General features: G+C 38.6%; 1 protein-coding gene across 9 annotated transcripts in view; it reads left to right on the plus strand.

Moving 5' to 3' along the window:
• The window catches only part of NTRK2 (neurotrophic receptor tyrosine kinase 2), a 215,489-nt gene that overhangs the window by 36,340 nt on the left and 158,459 nt on the right, over positions 1 to 20,690 (plus strand). For all 9 annotated transcript variants that reach the window (XM_069880272.1, XM_069880273.1, XM_069880274.1 and 6 more), the window contains exons 6-10: positions 5,293 to 5,429; positions 8,141 to 8,273; positions 9,764 to 10,063; positions 14,996 to 15,028; positions 19,913 to 20,013. In XM_069880272.1, the coding sequence (XP_069736373.1) occupies positions 5,293 to 5,429; positions 8,141 to 8,273; positions 9,764 to 10,063; positions 14,996 to 15,028; positions 19,913 to 20,013 (704 nt within the window). The remainder of the gene's footprint in view (positions 1 to 5,292; positions 5,430 to 8,140; positions 8,274 to 9,763; positions 10,064 to 14,995; positions 15,029 to 19,912; positions 20,014 to 20,690) is intronic.

Here is a 20,690-nt window from a genome sequence, read left to right on the forward strand (position 1 = left end):
CTGGGGAACCCTGCTTGTCACTGGCCTCCAGCTGGATTTCACACCATTTCCCACCACTCTCTGGGCCCGGCCATCCGACCAGTTTTCCACCCAGGAGAGTGTGCGCCTGTCCAGGCCAGAGGCTGACAGTTTCCGAAGCAGAATGCTGTGAGAAACTGTGTCAAAGGCTTTACTGATGTCCAGGAAGATACATCCACAGCCTTTCCCTCATCCTGCGGCCGAGTCACTTTGTCGTAAAAGGCAATCTGGTTAGTTTCCTCTTTAGAGAGAAAAGCAAAACCAGGGGGAACCAAGAACCTTGGACAGTATTGAAACCTTATGTGAGGCAAGTAGATTGGATTTAGGCCACTGTATTTTACAAACTGCAGGGGATATTTAGTAATCAGTGGTTGTATAGTCTGCATTTACATGGTTCCGTTTGATAGATGGTTGCTGACTGAGTTCTCGGTCTAATGTATATATTGAAAAGATGATTAAGGATTTCAGGTAAGAATTAAAATGGTCTTATTAAAATTCAGATGCAGTTGGCTGTTCTGAGGAAAAAAAATGCCAATTTTTTCTTGGTAGCTGCTTGTTCTTATCACAGAATCAGTTGACCTGCAAAAATGTACGAACCGAAAAAGAGATATCATGGGCCTCATTGGAAAATATTTAGTGACACTGCATCATGACTAGACTTCTGGGAGTTTGTTGATGGCCCAGTGAAAATTATGGGCTTAGTGCACAAAGGATGGCATAAATGAATGCAATATTTGATTTATGGTATTCTCCCAGGTGCTCATTCCTTCATCATGTAATTTCTTAGATATTAGTGATACTAATTAGATATATTGAGAGATTTTTTTTGGAGAAGGAATTTGAGCAGCTGAATAAATCCCAGAACTGAACAGATGAAAGTTGAAGCTGAAAAAGTCAGTTTGGAAATAATTTTGTAAAAACTTCTGTAACTGTGGAGATAGTTGACTGGTGAAACAACATCCTGTGTGCAATGATGGATTTCTTTCCTACTTGCTTAAGACCTTCTTCAAAAAGTTACGGTAGTGTACTGGCTAGACCATTAGCTTGATGCTGAGGGTAGTGTTACAGACAACAAAGTTTTTATTAGTACTCAGTTATTTCTTGATTAGGTCATATCCTTCCTTTGACATATAATGACCGTCTGTGAGTTTTCTGTAGAAAGAAATAAGCAGCACAAAGACTTTGAAAGTCCTCCAGGAATTCAGGCATGTCTTTTAATATTAATATTAATTGACAGTTGTGTAGTCAAATGCCGGAGTAAGCGTTGAAAATTTCATCCAAGCGATTTGGTTTTGTGATTGCTGAAGTCCCAGCAATGCATAGTGAAGACATGAGTCATTCCCTAGTGGTGCTTGACAGTTCCACTGTCTAATGGCCTTTTTTTGCACCAATGATGATCTGTGAAGGTACATAGCATCCTTCTACTTAAATGCGTTTTTTTCCTTCTAAAACTGGAGACAATATTTGGAGACACTCAGCTGACAAAAATGAATTGCTACTGATTGTCTCTCTTGTGTCCAGTTGTGTTGGAATGAGGGAAGTGACTGTTTATTCTAATCCAGAGCTGCCTGTTCCTGGGAATTAAGTGTTATAAATTTGAATATGAGAACAGATATTATCTGTATGGTGAAATAATATAGCTGTTATACACCCATACATAGTGAAACACATGAATTTTAGCTTATGCTTTCATTCATTGAACTGCAGAACACTCTGCAGTACATTTTAAAATATTCAGCAGGTTCTGTCCTTCCATTTTTGTAGAGATTGAAAAGCTTTGGATAGATTACTCAGAAGAAAGGGGACTTGAGAAAATGGAATAAAACAGGGAGGTCTTAAGAAGATCATGCAGAAACTCTCTTTGCTCTGTCCCATGAGAACAGGAGAGCACTCAGTGGATTTGAACGTCACAGATGAATTTCAAAACTGTGAAAGGGAATGGCTTTTTTACACAGCCTAAACAAATCCACCTATGAAACTCATTGCTGCAGAATGCTGTTAAGACCAAGAATATAGCAAACCTAAGGAAGAAATCTGATATTAGCAGATTTATTATTATTATTACTGATATTCACAATTATAATAACTAATGCTATAAAAGTTAGAGAGAGATATTGTATTTCAAGCTTTGGGGCACAGGGTAATCTCTGTCTGACAGATATCAAGATGAGACTTGTGGAAAGATGATGTCATGTCTACCTTACTTGGGTTCTTACGCTACATTCTAAACCTACTGTGCTGGCAGTCTACAAAAGTATTTAAACCTTTTGTCTGATTGCTTGTAACTATTGCCGTATACAAAGTCCTTTAAAATGTACATCTGTATCAATGCAATTGATAGTAATCTAAAACACTGTATTTAACCAAATTAAGTCAGAAGTAAATGCAGCATGGCTGGATATCTTTGTAGTTGTGTAGGTGTCAAAATGCTACTGACTCATATACACGGTCTCACACTACGCTGAGCGTATATACTGAGCATATATGTCTGTTAGGGTGCATTGTGTTTTTAAATAATATTCTTTTTCAGTACAGGTGTTGCTGCTTAGTCTTAAGTGCTTTATTGGTAAATCCAGTGTATCACAATTTCTAGGTAGGATGTCACCTTAGGCTACTGTTTGCTTTTTCCAAACAGAGCTACTTGTCAGCTAATGTGTATTGTGCTGTGGAGTAGTCTAGGTGCCACTGGAAGTAAAAGCCAAAATGAGCTTGCAGTTTAAGTTCACTGACTCAAAGATATCCAACCAGAAAAATAATTAATCCAAAGGCAATCCCTGAACATGTCTGCCACCCACTTCTTCTGACTAGGAAAGGGAGTAAAAGAAAACACACAAAATAATGTGATTATTCTATTCTATTCTATACTATTCTGTTCTGTTGCTGCAGTGTTTTCTGCTGGGTCTTGCAAATGTTTTAGTGCAACTTTAAGAATCTACAGAGTAATAAGCACTATTGTTTTAGAACTTTCTCGCAGGATAAAACCATGATGTAGCTATTCCCCTCAGAGTTATAACACCAACATGACACGTGGAGACTGAAGCAAATAAACAAAACTAGATCTATTTCTGTGTGGGAACCAGAACCAGTACTAGAGGAATTAAACTTAAGTTGCTTGTCCTGTAAATAAACATGCTACAGGAAGAAGTTGTCTCAGAACTTAACAGCTATTAAAGGAGGGCTCTAAAGGACCAGAGTAGTTTGCTTACATGAGAAGTTTCATGTGAAATGATGTATTAGTAAGAACTGTGTGGGCTTGAGCAGTGAAACACTGATCTGTCAGGTAGATCTTGCCCCAAATGCTAGGGCTGGGAAGAAGTGGCAATGTTTAATCTCTTCACGTGTTCAGGTCTGGCAAGAGTAGTAGGAATGATTCTCAGAGGTGGTGTGGAAGTGTAACTTTATAAAGCAAATGATCTGATTACTTCTCTCCTTGTTCCCTAACCAACATAATTAATATCCAAATGTTCCCTGAGATTAGTTTTATTTCCTGTGCAGCTAGTTGACAGACACTGGTGAGATTTGAAATCACAGCAGGCGAGAGCAGATGGCCACCTTCGCTAACAGATTACAGTATCAAAGCATACAAACTGTCCAGTTCTGTCTCAATAAACTTCAACATATGATTTATTAAGTGAACATAATAGAAAAAATCCTTGATGCCTATAATGGGAATCATATTACAGCACTGCTTAAGGCACTGGGAGAATTGCTTAAGCAGTCATTGTGTACTTATGCTGATCTTCAAATCTTATTAGGCAAGAAAGCATTGCTTGGAAAATTATTTGTCTTCCTGCTGGTATTACTTCCTCTTATTTAATTTTTATTGAACTAATTAAACTTAGATGGAGATTTCCTATACATACAGCCTCTATTGAAGTTCTAGCAAGCGTATTGTGACATATTATGTTTTCACACTGATTTGATGGTTAATTATTCATGTGGAACTTTTTACGTAAGCAAAAATGCTTCTACTAAACTTCTATACCTGCAAGTCCATGATGAAACTAATGTACTATTAACTGAGAAAAGAAAACAACAAAAAACCAAAACCAAAACCCAAAGAGAACCATCGTTTCAGAAAAAGAAGAGTTATTGGAAGATCATGCATACCTGTTTCACACGGCAGATAGGCTTGATTATTTGTGATGATAAATTGCAAGTAAAACTTTCTTGGAACAGTTGGTGAGAAATGCCTCATTAAGGAGTCTAAGGCTTTTTACAGAGTGTAGCAGCCCCAAATGTTGGAACAATATCCTTTAAGAAAGATAAAATATTTCTAGGCTGTTGCATAATTATTTGATATGTAAATAAATATGAAATACCAGGTCCTCTGTGCCTGAACTCTGTTTTTGAAAAGGATCAGTAATAATAACAACAATAACAATAACAATAAACAATAATAATAACAATTCCTTGTGGTTTTTGTAAGCATTCAACATATATTTACTCTTTAGGAAGCTCCCATTTCTTTGAGAGCTGAGGAATAAGACACAGAATGATTTGTAGCTCTATGAGATGGTGGGAAAGTCCTGATTCTTGTTATGTGGTGAGTGGTACAATCTCGCTGCTTTTCTGCTTTCCCGAGGGCCATAGCAAAGGCCATAGCTGAGGTGCCTTGGATAGCAGCTCAGTGCACTTGCTAACCCTCTCCTCTCTCCTTTCTCTCCTCTGGTTTGATCTGTTCAGTGCTTTCTTTCCCTCACTTTGTACTTAAGATCTAGGTTTTGCTCTGCTCTCTATGAGCTGTGTCTGTATGAGAAGGAGGGCTGCAACCTCTTGTGTGGTGCTGGGACCTAATGGAATTTTCCTGTTAGTGTTGTGGAGAACAGAAGGAATACCACAATGTCAGTTTGTGATATGTAGGGGCTTCTTTGCAGCTATTACAAAGAGACAGATTAAATTTCCTGTTTTAAAGAATAATTGAAGGTGGATTTTTGTTCATTTTGAAGTTAAAAACTGAAGTTAAGATATGCCCACCTGAAATATTTCTCTATATAATGAGCTTCATTTATTTCCACAAGCAGTAATGTTTTCTTTGGATGTGAAACAGAGAAGACACAGAAAAATCTCATGTGGCACCTTAATGATTGTAGTTACATGTTTCCAAATATGCTGTTTGTACTCCCTGACTGAGTAGTAATTGACCACAGTGAATATCTGATTTATCAGTATTTATGCTTGCTTTTATACAGCTTGCTTAGGGTTGAGTGGTATCTATTTCTTTCAAATACTAATGCATGTGGGGTTTTGTTGTTGTTGTTGTTTCTATTGTAGACTTGCCCTCAGCAAACTTAAGCAATTACAATATCACCGTGGTGGAAGGCAAGAGTGTCACACTGTACTGTGATACTACTGGTGGGCCACCTCCTAATGTGTCCTGGGTGCTCAATAATCTTGTTTCAAATCACGAGGTAAGTTTCATATTCATGTATGTGGCAATTGAGAGACAGGAGATATCTGTTGAAGGATGGAATGAAAGTTCTTGTCCAGCTTTAGTTAACCTTTTATTGAATAGATTAAGTAGAAAAATAATGTTGGGATTAATAGAAAATTTATGTTAGGATTACATTTGTTTTCCAGTTACTTTCAATCCAAGGTGACTACTACAGTGATTTTGGAGAAGGGCAACTGTTTTCTTCTGGAGACGCTAATGTGCGCTCTGATTTTTGTATGTTCAGTTCTAAATGAGAGTACTGTAATTGTTTCAAAATGATGTGGTGAAGTGGGTTACTAAAACATAAGGGCTTTCTTTTTAACACTGATACCTGCGTGAAGACAATAAATCTAATCTAATCATGAACAAAACTTTTGTTTCTCTAATTTTATTATATCTTCATGCCAAAAGCTTGGCATGTTGGAATTAGTTTGTAAATATTCTGCAGATTATTTAATTTTCCTTCAGCAAACAAAGCAACAATAGAAAGCCTTGGAAATTTAAATGAAGATTTTCTTAAAAAGAGTGGCAGATTTTTAAAATTAATTAAGAAGATGTTTCCTCAATAAAATCAGCTCAGCAGGGGAAATTTTGTTTTCTGAAATCTCTGTATTCTGTGTGCACAGACAATACCTTAGACTGCCTTAGACTGTGCACACTGGAGATAGAATGCTTATGTTCTTTTTGGTGAGAGTGTGAATAAGGAGAAGCATGTAACCAGATCTTCAACATGCAGCTGATGGCCACTTACGTTGTCATTTACACAGTGGGCAAGACCCTCTGTTATTGACAGTTATGGCATTGACTTTCCTACATTCTGATGGTGCAGCCTGCCCATATACAAGGTGCAGGATGTCTATTTACAAAACCTCTGCAGTGCAGAAGAGACAGGACCTTTGGTGTCTCATAATCTTTGTGCTTTCTTTGTTAGAGTTCATTATATCAGGCCCCTATATAATTTGACTAGCATGTCTTTCAGCTGTTATGAGTTCTGCAGAGCTCTAGTTTTATTTTTAAATTTTTCTCTAATCTGTAAAACTACCCAAAGGCATCAGGAACAAGAAATTAAAACAGTTTAGGAAACCTATGCCAAGCTGGGCTCCCTCTTTGTTGGTTTTTCTTTTTCTTTTTTTTTTTTTTTTTTAGTTATGAGCCAAGACAAATGTGGGATGCTGTTCAAACAGTGAAATCCCCTCATTTTTTTAACCCTCCTATCCTTGAAATGCCGTGGTCACTTCACTTCAAGCTTTCCAGAAATATTCTGACCTGGCATAACTTCATTCTGAGATTTCAGAGGAGCTTATAATTCAAGCTAGCTACAACCTTAGCTGTGGAGCACAGTAATCTTTTCAGTGGCAGAAGAATGATTTCCTCTTAGACCTCCTTTGGCATGCACAACTATCCTTCCCTTTTCTGTGAGTGTTGGTTTTGGTTTCCTTTCTCTCATTTCCATGTGTCAGCTTTGCCTCCCTTTTCTTCACCTCCTATGCTGCTTTTGCCTGTTTTCTCTCTTTCCTATTTTACAAATGGAGACATTAACAAAAGTTAAAACAAAACTCTAGTCCTGCTAAGCTAACTGTGTGCTCTCAGTTTCTATGCTGATGTATAATCTGATGGGCGTTCATCAGATCTTTCTTGCTCTAGATTTCTGTATTGAGCCTGTTACTGAGCCCGTCTGCTTTCATTTCATTTTTGAGTGCTGTTCACCTCTGAGAGTTACGCATAAAGAAACGAGTGATGGAGTGCTTGCTTTTGCACTTACCTCCCCTAAAGTCATGCAGTAATCAAAGGGATATTTAGCGTAAGTGGAGTTAAGGTGTCATCTTGAGGTTCAGAATTCTAGTCCTGCAGGACTGTGTGCAGGACTGTTCCTGTATGTCCCCATTGACTGCCGCTGAAAGTCATCCTTAGAGTTGGAGTGTGTTATTTGTTTGTGTTCTGTGCAGCACCGGAGTATGTGTATGCTAAGAAAAGCACTGCAAAAGTAATCTTTAAAACTTATCGTAATTATTGTTTATTTTCTGAGTGTCTTTTTTTTCCTTTCCTTTTAAAGAAAGTAATCTCATATTCTATAAAAAATTTTAATTTCGAAGTAGCAATTATTTTGAGATCATATGATGAGCCTGGTTTAAGAAAACCAGAGTTTTTAACAACAGAGAAAGAAGACACATCATTGCCAAAGTACAGTAGAGCTTGGAAGGCAGCAGTGGAAGAGTTGTCAAGCATTAAGTGTAAAGGAAAGAGACAGAAGGAAGAGCAAGGATTGACCAGAATATGGGAGGAAGGAAGGTGTTCAAGTGGAGCAGAGATAGACCATAGAAATCAATCATTAAGTGGAAGAGAGATGAGCATGGGTGTGGCCTAGAGAAAAAGACATTTCTGTGGAGAGGAGGGTTTATAAAAAAAAGCCAGAAGTTGACACCCAGAAAAATGATTGAGTGCAGTTCTTGTAGCAGGACTTTTGGGACTTTGAATCCACTACCCTTGATGTTTGCCATTGGTTCTGTAGTTGTTTTATGTCTGTTTGGATAAGACACTAAAGTAAGCCTGTGATTAATTGTGGACTGATACAGGTAAAAGAAAGGGAAAATTTAAAAATGGCATTCAACAGTAGGCAATGATTCCCTCCCTTTCCCTTGTTCTCTGTGCTGCGGTTGACTTATGTCTGTTTTTTGTGATCGCTTGTAGAGTGACACAAGTAAGAACCCTGCCTCGCTAACCATAAAGAATGTTTCATCCATGGACAGCGGACTGTGGATATCCTGTGTAGCAGAGAACATTGTGGGAGAGGACCAAGCCTCTGCTGAGCTCACGGTATTCTGTACGTACGCAGGCGTCCACACAGCTCCCGAGGCCAAACTTTTTGCAGCAACTGTTTTGGGTATAGATACTTTTTGAGCATGCAGGTTGTTGAAACAAAAGCTCTTAAGGCGTGTTAACTATCTACTGCATTTAATGCTGGGAGTAGCCCAGCCAGCAGTTGTTATGTTTACCTTTTTCAGCTCTGCATTCTGAAAAAAATATTTCTAAATGTTTTATTTTCTAGTTAGAGAGATCTGTAAGTAGAGGTCTGAAACCCAAAACACTCAGTGGCACTGTCAGTATGGGAAGGTTTGTAATGGTGTGCATGTACATGCACCCTGCCATAGGAATTAAGAAATGTGAACACATAAAAAGGCTTGTAGAATTTATTAAAGGAGACTACAAATGTTTCAGTTCTTATTATCTAGAGCAACAACTGCTTTGTTTAAAAAATAACACACTTGCAACATTCATACTGCCAGATGTAGATTTAGTTGTCAGAGCTTTGAATAATGTTCTTATGTGTCAGGGCCAAGAAAGGGGGAAGGGACATGTAGTGTAGAGTCACTGACTTCTTAGATCTAAGCGCCAACCTGAAGTCATTTTATGTGAACTAGACAGCATGTTTTCACAAGTTACAGCCCTCTGCTTAAGTGAAGATGGGAATGGAACGCTTTGTAGATGGCAAAGTTTGTTCAGCATGTACTTATAACAGGGAAACTGGAAAAAATCACTGTAGATGTGGGTTTGTAGGTTGAAATTGGATCTGTAATAGCTACAGAAGGGACATAAACTAGAAATGTTTGAACGGTGTAAATGAGATTCTGAACTTGGCACTGTTACGAGTGATAAAAGCAAGTATAACTAGATGAAATTGGATGCAGTTAAGAATATGTAGCTGGTCTGTAAACTTGAGCCATTTAGCAGGTTTGAACAAAGAATAAGAAAATGCATAGTATAAAATCATCTTTCCCTGATGGAAGAATCCAGGGAATTAAGTCATCTGTTCTGGCTTTGATTCTGTGACGAAAATCATCTGAAAGCTTGGATTCCTAGCTGAATATATTTCCAGTACTACTTGCTTTTGGCCAAATTTTATATATTTTCAATACTGTTATTTTTCTTCAGCACGCCTCTGCATCATTTTTTTAGCAGAGTGAAGGTAAAAAGTCTCTCTCTCCTTTCACAGTGACCCAGTAACTGAACTTTCCACACCTTAGAGGGTTTAAGTGATTTAACAGGTGTTTGATATTTGTCTGAAACTAGTTTGTTTTGTTTCTTTCTAAAGAATGGCTTCATTTCAGTTGTGAGCATAGTACCCTATGCAGATCAGGTGGGTTCCTGTGTGAGTATCCTCCAGTTAGGTGTTGTTCCTAGTAAATAACAGACTTCTGTACTGATGAATGAAAAATACTTCCCTGATAACTTGGGTGGAGGGTCTGGGTGGGGGGAAGGGAGGAGAGACATGTTCAGAATATTCTGATGTTCTTCACTCTTTTTCCAATATAGTTGCACCAAATATCACATTTATTGAATCTCCAACCCCGGACCACCACTGGTGTATTCCATTCACTGTGAAAGGGAACCCTAAGCCCACATTGCAGTGGTTCTATGAAGGAGCTATACTAAATGAGTCTGAATACATCTGTACTAAAATACACGTTATCAATCAAAGTGAATACCATGGCTGCCTTCAGCTGGACAATCCTACCCACCTGAATAATGGTGCTTATACCTTACTGGCAAAGAATGAGTATGGGGAAGATGAAAAACGGGTTGATGCTCATTTCATGTCAGTGCCTGGAGATGGTGAGTGTCATTTTTTTTTTATTTAGTGGTAGTAATTGCAAATTGATGAGCCTGTGGAGACGTTCCTGGCCAGTTTAACTGTTTTGGAAGAAGCTTTTTATATGCGTTTTTTTTTCCTTTCTGAACAAATGCCTTCAAGATTAGCTGTAAAATAATGTTTTTCTTGAGCATTTTCTTCTTGTTTATTGCTTCTCAAGGGAGGCCATGCTGGTGTTCGGTAAATCTTCCCTTTGAGTAACTGCCTTCAGTGCCAGCTAAGACTAGTAAAAGGTTGCTGTTTCTGAAGTGTTTTCTCAAGCCTCTGTGCTGATCCTTGAAAGCACTGAGTGCCAATTCAGCCACTTGGTAAGTTTTCTGCACTGCATATGAATGCAGCTAGGCAATGTATCCGAGGACATGGTGGATGCCTCAATGTAGCATCTAGTACCCTGTTGCAAAATCAATATTGCAGTCTGGTGTGTTGGGGATAATCCCTGGTTTAGGACACCAGAGAGAGCTGAGGAGGAAACAAGTAACCCAGAGGCAGGCTGGGTCCAGGTCTTCACGGGCATTCTGATGTCCAGTTACCATTTGTTTAAGTGGAGGTTGTGTACCTAGGAATAACCACGCTTCAGACAGTTGCTGTTAAATACATGTGCCTTCAGTGGCTCTAAAGGCTCCACCTGAGCCCTTCTAAGTGCTGTGTGGGCAGGCTCAATGTGGAGTAACTCACTGAAGTGCGGGGACTGCTGTACAGGATTGATGTTCACTGTGGTTTGATCTTCTCCCTTATCTTCAAAACCACATGTTAAGTACCTGTGAGAGTAAGAAGGTGTCCGTGTAAATATATTGCTGTATATGGAAAAAAACCTCCCAGTGAACCTCGCACAGCTGGAGTGGAAGTAAAAGCATGGTTTTGTGCAAATAATTTTCACAGTCATATCTGAAAATACGAGCATGTGTGTACCTTTGGCTTTTTAGCCATGGTTTATAAATAGCTGCCTTCCTTTTTTTAAATGTCAGCATGCAGTGCTAATGTTAGCTGGCAGGAGAAAAAGTTAGTATTGAAATTTTCCCTGCTCCATTGCAGGGTATAGACAGCAAAAGTATGGTCTGCATCTGACATTTTTTTTCCAGTCAGCTCAGCCCACTGTAGGGAAATGCATGACATGTCTTTTGGTCTCTAACCTCAGAAGAAAAAGAGGGGATAACAATCAGACTTCATTTACTCCTGCTGTCCTTAACATTTCTCTCATCTTTTTTCTCTGGAGTTCTTCCTTAAATGCACTTATTACAGAAAACGTGCCAGGGTTTCAGCTGCCAGCATCCTCTAATACTGCATTGCAATAGTTCACCTCATAGGAGTTCTAGGTACAGTGGAAGTTCTCTTACACCCTGATTATTTAATATGAACAGAATTCTTATTCGTAACAGAACAACATATAATACATTTAGGTGAATTTCTGATTTTTTTTTTTGTCTTTGATGCAAATCCCTTCTACTATTCTGTTTTTCCTTTATGCTTCTCCCCTATACACTGAAAATTTCCTACTTGTGGCCTTTTAAATCAGTAAACAGAACTGTAGGCATCCTCCATATTAGAAAGACAGCATTATCATTTGTTACATCCTCTTTATACTCATAGGTATATAAGTCTCCCAAAATAATCTGCGGTGTGTTCTTTAAGCATTCCCCAAGGCCTGTGGTAGATTAAGCTTCACAAAGAGAATATAAAAGAAACTAGACTATGTATAGACAGGATATAACAGCATTAGAAATCAGTTCATGCATAGTGGATGGCATGAAACCCATCTTAAAAATTAACAACAGGGGAAACTGTGTGTCTACTTAGCCTCCTCAATTTTATTTTTATTTTGTTCTGTAAGAATTGTGGTATTGAGCTTTGGAAAACATCACAACATTGTTGTCTCCTCTACTGAAGCTGGTAAAAATGCAAACATTAAAAAACTAGAGTCTTTTGTGCATTATATTACAATTTTTGGTTTAAACCATTCCAATTTAAAGTTCTGTCAAGCTTTTTCAAACCCTTAGAAGGCTTTTTCAGTGCTGTTGTTACTGTGTAGTTTCTTCTTTTGTATCCCATATTGTACAATGAAGCATAAAGATTAAGGCCCGTGCCCTGACATTGTCTTCATTTCCATGCCTTCATGACTGAATTAAATATCATCGCTGATATTTCATGGGGTGGAGTACACTGATCTTTAAACTGATTCTGTAGTTATTACATCAGTTATGAGCAAATGCTCTGAAGGTAAAACCAAAGGAAAATTAAGAAATCCCCCTCACCTGTGATCCACATGTCTACCTAAATTAAATACAACTGAGTCTGAAGCATGATATTTCATCAACAGTATAATACTTTCATCAACAGTATTTAACTTTCAAAGTTGCACCAAACGTGATGAAGACATGTTTTATGCTAATATGCTCTCAGCTTCCAGTATGTTACTTGCAGAACTTCTTCCAATGGTCTGAGGATGCAGGCATAAAGAAGAGGAAAGCATGTAACACGGTGGAGTTTGTGTTGACTTAATAATAACACAGTTAATGTTATAAATTAAGGCCTTGTTTTAAATAGAAAGTCCTGGAAGAATGGATTTAATATTATATAAGCTAGATTTTTAACTCGCTATAAACTGCTAAAGGTTTTTGAATTTCATGAAGCTGTATTTGCTGAGGATGGTGTGCTTATTTGAGACTACATGGCAGCAAACAGTAAGCAAGAAATGCTCATGTTTTATTCTGGACACTGTTCTCATAGTTGACCCAAAGCAGTTAATGGATGTGGGAGAGGTTTTTACTAATAATAAGTATTTTAAATTAAGCTTATTTATCTGTCAGCTCCCTGCTCTAATATTCAACCAAAGGAATCGAGTTATATAGTATCTTGTCAAAGTAAAAGTGTATGTTAAATATACCTTAGAAGTAGCATCATGCTTGTGTGACATAACAACATGGAGCTGTTTTGCAGAAGTGTGGTTTTGGGTTGAGTGACTTGCTTTTGCTTTATTTTGAAAATGTTGGCTTTATAAGGACAGAAGCAAGCAAACCCAAATGTAGTTCATGTACTTTATAAAGCTGAGTGAATAGGATAAGTCTCTTAATAAATTATTTGCACATCAACCTGTTCTAACAGGGACCAAAGCTACAATGTTGTGCCTTAAAAATAATTGTTTAAATGTGCAAAATTACTCTGGTGAAGTTTAATGTTAAAATAGCTTCAACAGATGTTTTGTTGAGTAGATATGTTTTTATGTAGAGAATACTAACTACGAATTTGGGGTTCATCCAACATCTTGATTTTTGCAACTTTATTTGAAGTGAAATGTTTAGTTATGTAAACGGCATTTGAATTAAGTTGATGACTTCCTAGTTTTTATTCCTGGCAATAGTTAGAGATTAAACTAATCTGATTACTTCATCCCATTTCCAGTAAACAGTAACAGAAATGTTGCCACTTGACACAGGAATAAAGGCCTGGGATATTTTTGGTTTTTTGGGGGCTTTTTTGTTTCCCCGCCCCCCGCTTCATATTACAGAAGGTAAATTGGAAATACTATCTTTAAGCAGATGGATGTTTTATACTGGAAAAACTGAATCTGTGAGCTTTTATGGACAGAAAACCCTGGTCAGAAGTTGCTGGAGGACAGATTGAAGAACTTTTCTTTGCTTGTTATTTATTTCTGCAGATTGACTTCACAGTTCTCATGGGTTCTATTAACCTTTGTCTCTGGATACTAGAATATCTTCAAATGCTTTTAAAAATAAACCTAATTATCTACTGCCATTCTGCAAATAGATTACAACTCTGTTTAGTAGTTTCAGCACAGATTCTCATGCGGTTAACAGAAACAGAAACAATGGTGTTCTGGTCATACCTCACAATGGCTTATGCTAGTATAACGCCACTGCTATTGATTTACTGTAAGACACTGTAAACAGAATTACGCTTTTTGAAGTCTGATTAATCTTTACAAATTTTAACTTTCTCTTATTTTTATTTGCAAACCAACAAAAAGAAAGAGTAAATATATAGAAGACATGATTAGGAGTGTACTATATAAGCTGTGCTATAAATACATTATAGACCAGAATGAATGAGTATCTTGAAATACAACACAAGTATCTTTCAAAGTATGAATATTCTAATAGTATAGTAATTTCAGTGGGTGCCCTGTACAATGTACTCACATATGTGCTTAGCCTTACGTATGTGCAGTAATCAGAAAAAGCTGCAAACTAGAACTAGTAAAATTTAGAAAAGTGCTGAGTAGACAGGCATCCATTTGCTTCTGTAAAGGGTGGATTCTGACATATGTAACTCTTGGTGAGAGTTCTGTCTGTGTGTCAGCTGTGCAGCTGGCGTCTTGGAAGCACCCTTTCACAGAGCAAATGAAGTGGTGCTGCTTAGGTCGTTGCTACCTCTAGTCCATACCTTGCCAGCTCACAGCTAAACCATTTTGTTCCTACAGTGATTTAATTGCAACATTTTTTTACTAGGTAAAAGTCAGTGATTGTAAATGTTTACTAAATTTGGCTTCCACTTAAGTCCAGGGAGAATTTCACCACAGATTTTTCAACAGGAATAGTTATTGTTGCACTTATTCCAGATACACTTTAACAGCAGGATTTTGCTCAGCTGGAAAATACACCTGCTTTTGCCAGAGCTAGTGGCCTGTGAACTAGCTATTTCACATGAACAAAAATATTCATCTTTGGAATAGTTTTAAAATTGTTGCAAACATAATCTGATAAACAGATACTGAAATATATTGAGGTTCCTTTACATCTCTGTAGGTACTGATCATTGCTATTGCAAATACTACATTAACTCTTAAGAAAAGTTTTTCCTAAAGAAACTTTCATGCTTCTAATATTTGCAATCTATTTACAAAGACTTTTTTTTCTTTTTTTTTTTTCCTCCATGTACAGGTAGTGGCCCAATTGTGGATCCAGACGTTTATGGTATATATTTGATTTCCTTTTTCTTTTCTTTTATTGATAGAAATGAAGGAACTGGAACTATTAAAAGATTGAATGTCAGGGTAATTTAAATTGCAATGTCACATATTATAGCACAATTTTAATAGGTACTTTGTATTTTTGATACTTCTCCTGCCTTATATTATTTAAGGTACATGAGGGCAATGTGACAGTTTACTTACTCTGCTGGTTTTAATTCACATTAGGAGAAGCATAAATCCACTGCTGCGAATGGTTGCAGTTGATGCTGTAGGATGACAGCTGTCTGATGTAGCTCACAGGCATGAGATTTTGCGAACCTTTTGGAGGCATTTCTTGGAGGAATAAGAGTTGGTGATTTCTCCTTATGTAACAATTTATTTTTTCAGGGATGATTCCATACTTGTTTTGCCTCCAAAAATGTACCCCTAAATTCCACTTAAAAATGAAGTTGACACAAGTATGTTTTCCTGTAGGCAATTTATTTTGCTCTGTCCAGTCATTTGTACCTTCCCTTAATCTCTGTTGTGGAAGCAGACCATCAACTCAGTGATATCTGAGTGTGTGACAGAAGATTTGATGACAGGGTTCAGATTAGTTTTTTAGTTAGGCAAAATATTTTCATCATTACCTAGTGAAAGCCAGTGTGCACTAGAATAGAAGCTGCAGAATGAAAGACAACTGGCTAGCTTTACACACCACTTATGGTGTACTTCTGGTGAGTAGGGAAGTCCATCCTACCTAACATACCCAAACACCCTTTAGCTTCCTGCAGAAGCTGGATCCTCTTTGGAGTATTTTGTATTTGGACGAAATGGCCCATGACTCAAGTTTCCTTAAGCTGATTTAAACGTTATTGCCTTGATTCCATTCCACGTCATTAAACTTTAGCAAATGTGCAATTGAATCATCAATTTGGCTTTAAGTGCTTGGAAAGACTAAAGGGTAGCTTCCCCTCCCTCTCAATACAAATACTTTTTTTTGAGGGGTGGGAAGTTGGTGATGGTTTGCACAATTTCTTACATGTGTTGTGTTATATAAGCTGTATGCATGAAGATTTTGATTCTGAGTTGTACATCGAGGTCCTGTTGCCTGTGTATGGCTTTAGCCATGTGAGTGCTTGGCTTCAAGTGACTTGGGTAGGTTTATGCTGAGGTGTCCATTTCAAGTTTCACAGCCTGCAAGACCTAGTCCTGATGAAAGCAGTCTTCCTTTTTATTCCTGGCTTTTCTTTCTACTTTGTGAAACTGCTGTCTTTGATCTTTGTTTCAGTGACTCAGTGCTTGCTTTGAGAAGCACTTTGTAGTCCAGAGTGTTTCCCTAATTATTCCAAATTCACAAGTCCAGTTAGTGAGGTGAATAAATGAAGCTGGATGGAAAGTCTAAGAACTGCCGTACTTCTTTGGAGAACCATTGCCTGCATGGCTGACAGTGGGACCCCTGGGATGTGCTTCCCGCAGAGACTGAGTGGCTTTCCTGACTTTTTTTCAAACTGCTTCCTCTACGCTGACCTGTTTACCCACAACTTAGATTATGTTGGAAGGAAGATTTAAAGCGCCTACAGCCCCATGCAAGAGGCTTCCTTTTAAAATGCATTTTTCACAGCCCTGTGCTAATCACGTTGCAAATGTGCCTAGGGTAAAGGCAGTGGCAGAGGATTGATCCCGCTGGCTACTGAAACGAGCTGTTTGTCTATCAGTCTGTTGGCTACGAAGAAAGTTAGTGGGAGCTACGAGGTGCTTCCCTGCAAGTGTTGGGGTGCTGCAGGGGCAAGGACTCCCCATGGGGGCCCATCAGGGCAAGGCCAGTGGGGAGCGACACAGTGTGTGGGGCCACAGGCAGTCACAGCCCTGGGCATTGGGCACTGCCCTGGAGCCACTGGCCCACAGGCACTCTGTTCAGCGCGGCCCATAGCCGGGTAGATCTGGACTGTGGGAAGACCAAGACAGAAGCCATGGAGAGCAGGGAGCTCCTGCCTCAACTACCTGTCTCTGCGGAGTAAAGCCCTTCAGAGCTGTCTTTGGTCTATCCCTTGGAAATTGACCCTCTGTGTCCTGCGCATGAATGAAATGGTTTCCAAATGTTTTCAGTGAAGTGTTTTTGAAAACACAATGGGAAACAGAAGAATGAGGTTGCAGCAGGCTGTGTGGTGTTGTTTTGCAGAGAGGAGTCCCAGCAGAACAGTCACTAGTGCCTCTGTCTCACCTTGTGGAAGAGGAAGTGACAGGGCTTATCCAGACAGGGCCATGTCTGGGAAATAACTGAGAGAAATAAAGTGACTTACCTGTGGCTTAGCAGGAAATCAAATACAAAGCCAGCTTCTTGAGCTCCGAGTTCACATCTTTGTGATACATGGCTTCTTATAATACGATTGTGAACATGGAATAGGCAATGTGTCCCGTATCATCTAACTGGCCCTGAGGACTGTGCAGAGTGACCCCTTGGTGCTGGTGTGACTGTACTGACTGTACTCCTGTCTGTACCCCTGCCACCATGCACGGTGTTTCTCAGATGGCTACGAAATACTGCCCAGCCTCAGCTGTGATTCACCACAGTAGATGTAGACACAGGTGTGAGGCATGTGGCACCAAAGAACCTGTCCCTGAACTGGTAAGAGTCTCACATAGTGTGAGTCAAGAGTTGTGACCCTGTCTGTGTGGGGATTTCGTGGTAAACTGAACAGGATTTTGTTTAACTCAGAATTGCTTGGTGTTGGCTAGATAGCTGTTCTGTGTGTTTGCCTTGCCTGGCTCACCCATTTCAAGAGACTTTGAAGACCTGGAGCTAGTTCAAATGCAAGTGCTTCACAGTTATACAGCAGGGAATGGCAATGCGACACCAGCTTACTGATGTGGCCTACTTTAGCTCAGAGGATTTACAGATCAGACCTGAAGCACTCTGTGTAGTTCTCATTAGTCTGTCAGGGTATGATTTCCACTAGCTTAGTACAGACGTGAGCATAAACAAAACTGCAAATATCATCAGCTTATGCCTACTGCTATTTACAGATAACATTAAGAGCGAAAAATTCCCCTCTTGAAAGTTTGTATTACAGAGCCAGAGCAGTGAAGGCTCTAAATATTTGTTTTGTATGTTGGTCTTATAAATCTACTGTAAATAGAGTTGGTCAATCTATCTATGTAAGGATTTTCCCAGCCAGTTGTAAAGGAAGGGCAATCTTGTAGTCTGAGATGCTTGTTATGAAGTGGTTCTGCCTGCAAATGAGTAAAGCTGAAGTCTCCTTTGCTGTGGCAAAGTGTATAGTCATGGTGGCGGATGGTCTTGGCAGACGGCGTGGCACCTTATCGAGTATCAAGACTGCTTGTGCAAGTGAACCATTCAGACAGGTTTTGTGCAGCATGGGTAAAGAATAAGAAGTGCAGGTAGTTTGCCTCTTGCTACTGTTTTGATCTTGCTGCAAAGGAAGCTACAGACATAGAGGTGAAGTGCTGAGTTCAAGAATTCAGATGGTAAAAGAACAGGAAAGTAAGTCTTGTTTCTCATGAAAGCTCTGTGTACTTAATATGTATTTTGGCTCGAAAGAGTCCTTTCCTTTGGCATGCGTGGTGTAGAGCCAAAATAGACTATGTGGGCTGATTAGACAACATGACTGTGACACTGGTGCCAGGCAAGCGTGTATACCAAAAAATCTGCAGCTTGCCGAGTGCTTTGCAGGAAGCAAATGTGTTCATGCATGCATGAAGATCAAAAGGCCAGTGCATTTTGCTGCTAGCATTGCTAGCTGAGCTCTCCAAAACTGTCTTGGGAGCTAAAGAAGGCAAACTCTGCGGAGGGGCAGGCCCTTTCTGCCCTTGCTCAGCAGCAGCTCTGCAGTCCTGCCTCTGTAGTTAGTGAGAGCCATGACTCTGCACTCTGCTTTTTCAGATTCACAGCTAAGATTTCATCTGTAGGCTTACAGCATTGATTTTAATCTAAATATGTGAAGAAATATGCAGTTAATTGCAGATTTAAATTACAATACTGGAGGTGCATTTTGTAATAGACACAGTTATTGCTCGTTTGTTTCTTTCATCTGCACACATTACAGTCGTTGAATTGAAGTGTCTTCTAGATTTCCAGATGTAATCATAAAATATATGCATTTTTTATTTTATTTTAATGCACATTTCTCTAAGTTCATATAAATATTATTTCATTCTTTTTATCTCATTTGAATAATTTGGCAAAAAATCATGGACTGTGTTTAATTTTTAAATTATTATAAATAATTAAGCCACATTAATTCTTTTTGATGGTTCACCCCTGCAGGCCTGTCAGTGGAATTATTTTGATAAATCAGATTTCTTCATACCATCTCAGGCACTTCAATTTTCAAAGATTTACCTTTACAACAGTGTATGATGCTAGACTCTGACTGCTGTGCACACAACAGTATTTTTTATTAGTTTTTAAATGAAGAAAACCATTTCACATTTGATAGTAATAAACTATCTAAAAAAAAAATCTACCAAGTTCTTTTCAGTTAAACTAAAATTCCCAAGCTAATTTCTAACACTGTCCTATATTTGGCTTAATACAAGGCTGGAGAAGTTCAGTGTAGAAGGCAGTCTTTCATTTTTAATGGGATCTCAGAAGCACATAAAAATAGCTTTGTGGATGGAGTTCTTATTTAACTCTAGTTTCACCAGTAGAAATACACATTATGGTGTACGTTGCTTCTCTCTTCAAGTCTATCATTCACAACTTATTTGTTCACCCCCAGAATGTTCCAGCTACATGAGCAATTATGCATTGTTTCCAGAGAGCTTAGAGTCTTGAGAGTTGTTAGTGGCCTTAAAATCTTACAGAACAGAAGTTATATAAAGTCAAGTCTTTCCACTCTAAGGTTATGAAACTATAAAAGTAACCTTTTTTTCCTTTCCTAAGAGTATGAAACTACACCTAATGATCTTGGAGACACCACAAATAACAGTAATCAGATCACTTCTACGGACGTGTCCAACAAAGAGAATGAAGATAGCATCACTGTAAGTATATACATTGCTTCCTGATCTGTAATCTTGGCAGACTTTCTGGCTATACTACTCAAAAAACTGTGGAGATTGTAATAAGCCCCTGAGCTACCAAAACAGTGTTGCCATTACTTGTTGTGATCAAATCTCAGAAAAAAAAGAGAAGAAAATCAGTCCTTCACACTCTTGCCCTCCCCCATTTTTTAAGGAGTGAATAGTTTTTAAGTCCAAGTAAAATTACTAGTTAATTTGTTTCATGCATTTCTGAACAACTGACTCTAATTTTTTAGCCTAAGACTCAACTTCTGATTTTAGCCAAGGAAAGCAATCTTTGTTTACAAAATAAAGATATCCAAGGTAATCTGAAAATTATTGTTTGAATTCTAGTCCTAGAGTTGACTGCTCCTTACAGAGTGGATGTGCTGCAATGGACTTTCAAATTCTCATTGCACGATTTCATGCATGTTTTTGATTTTTTAACTTGCAGTAAATTTTAGCATAAGCAGCTGCATTGGTGGGCCTCCTCCTTTGCTGCCTTGCCTCTCATGCACCTATGAACCGATTTGTTGGAAACAGTGAGTGTGTGGCCAGCCTGGTTGATATTACAACCTCCTTGCATCAGTGACTCCATAAAGCAGCAGACAGTGGAGAGTATGTGCGTTGATGAACTAGAGAGTGGACCATGAGCTGGT

This window comes from Phaenicophaeus curvirostris, chromosome Z, assembly GCF_032191515.1.
Source record: "Phaenicophaeus curvirostris isolate KB17595 chromosome Z, BPBGC_Pcur_1.0, whole genome shotgun sequence".
NCBI classification, from domain to species: Eukaryota; Metazoa; Chordata; class Aves; order Cuculiformes; family Cuculidae; genus Phaenicophaeus; species Phaenicophaeus curvirostris.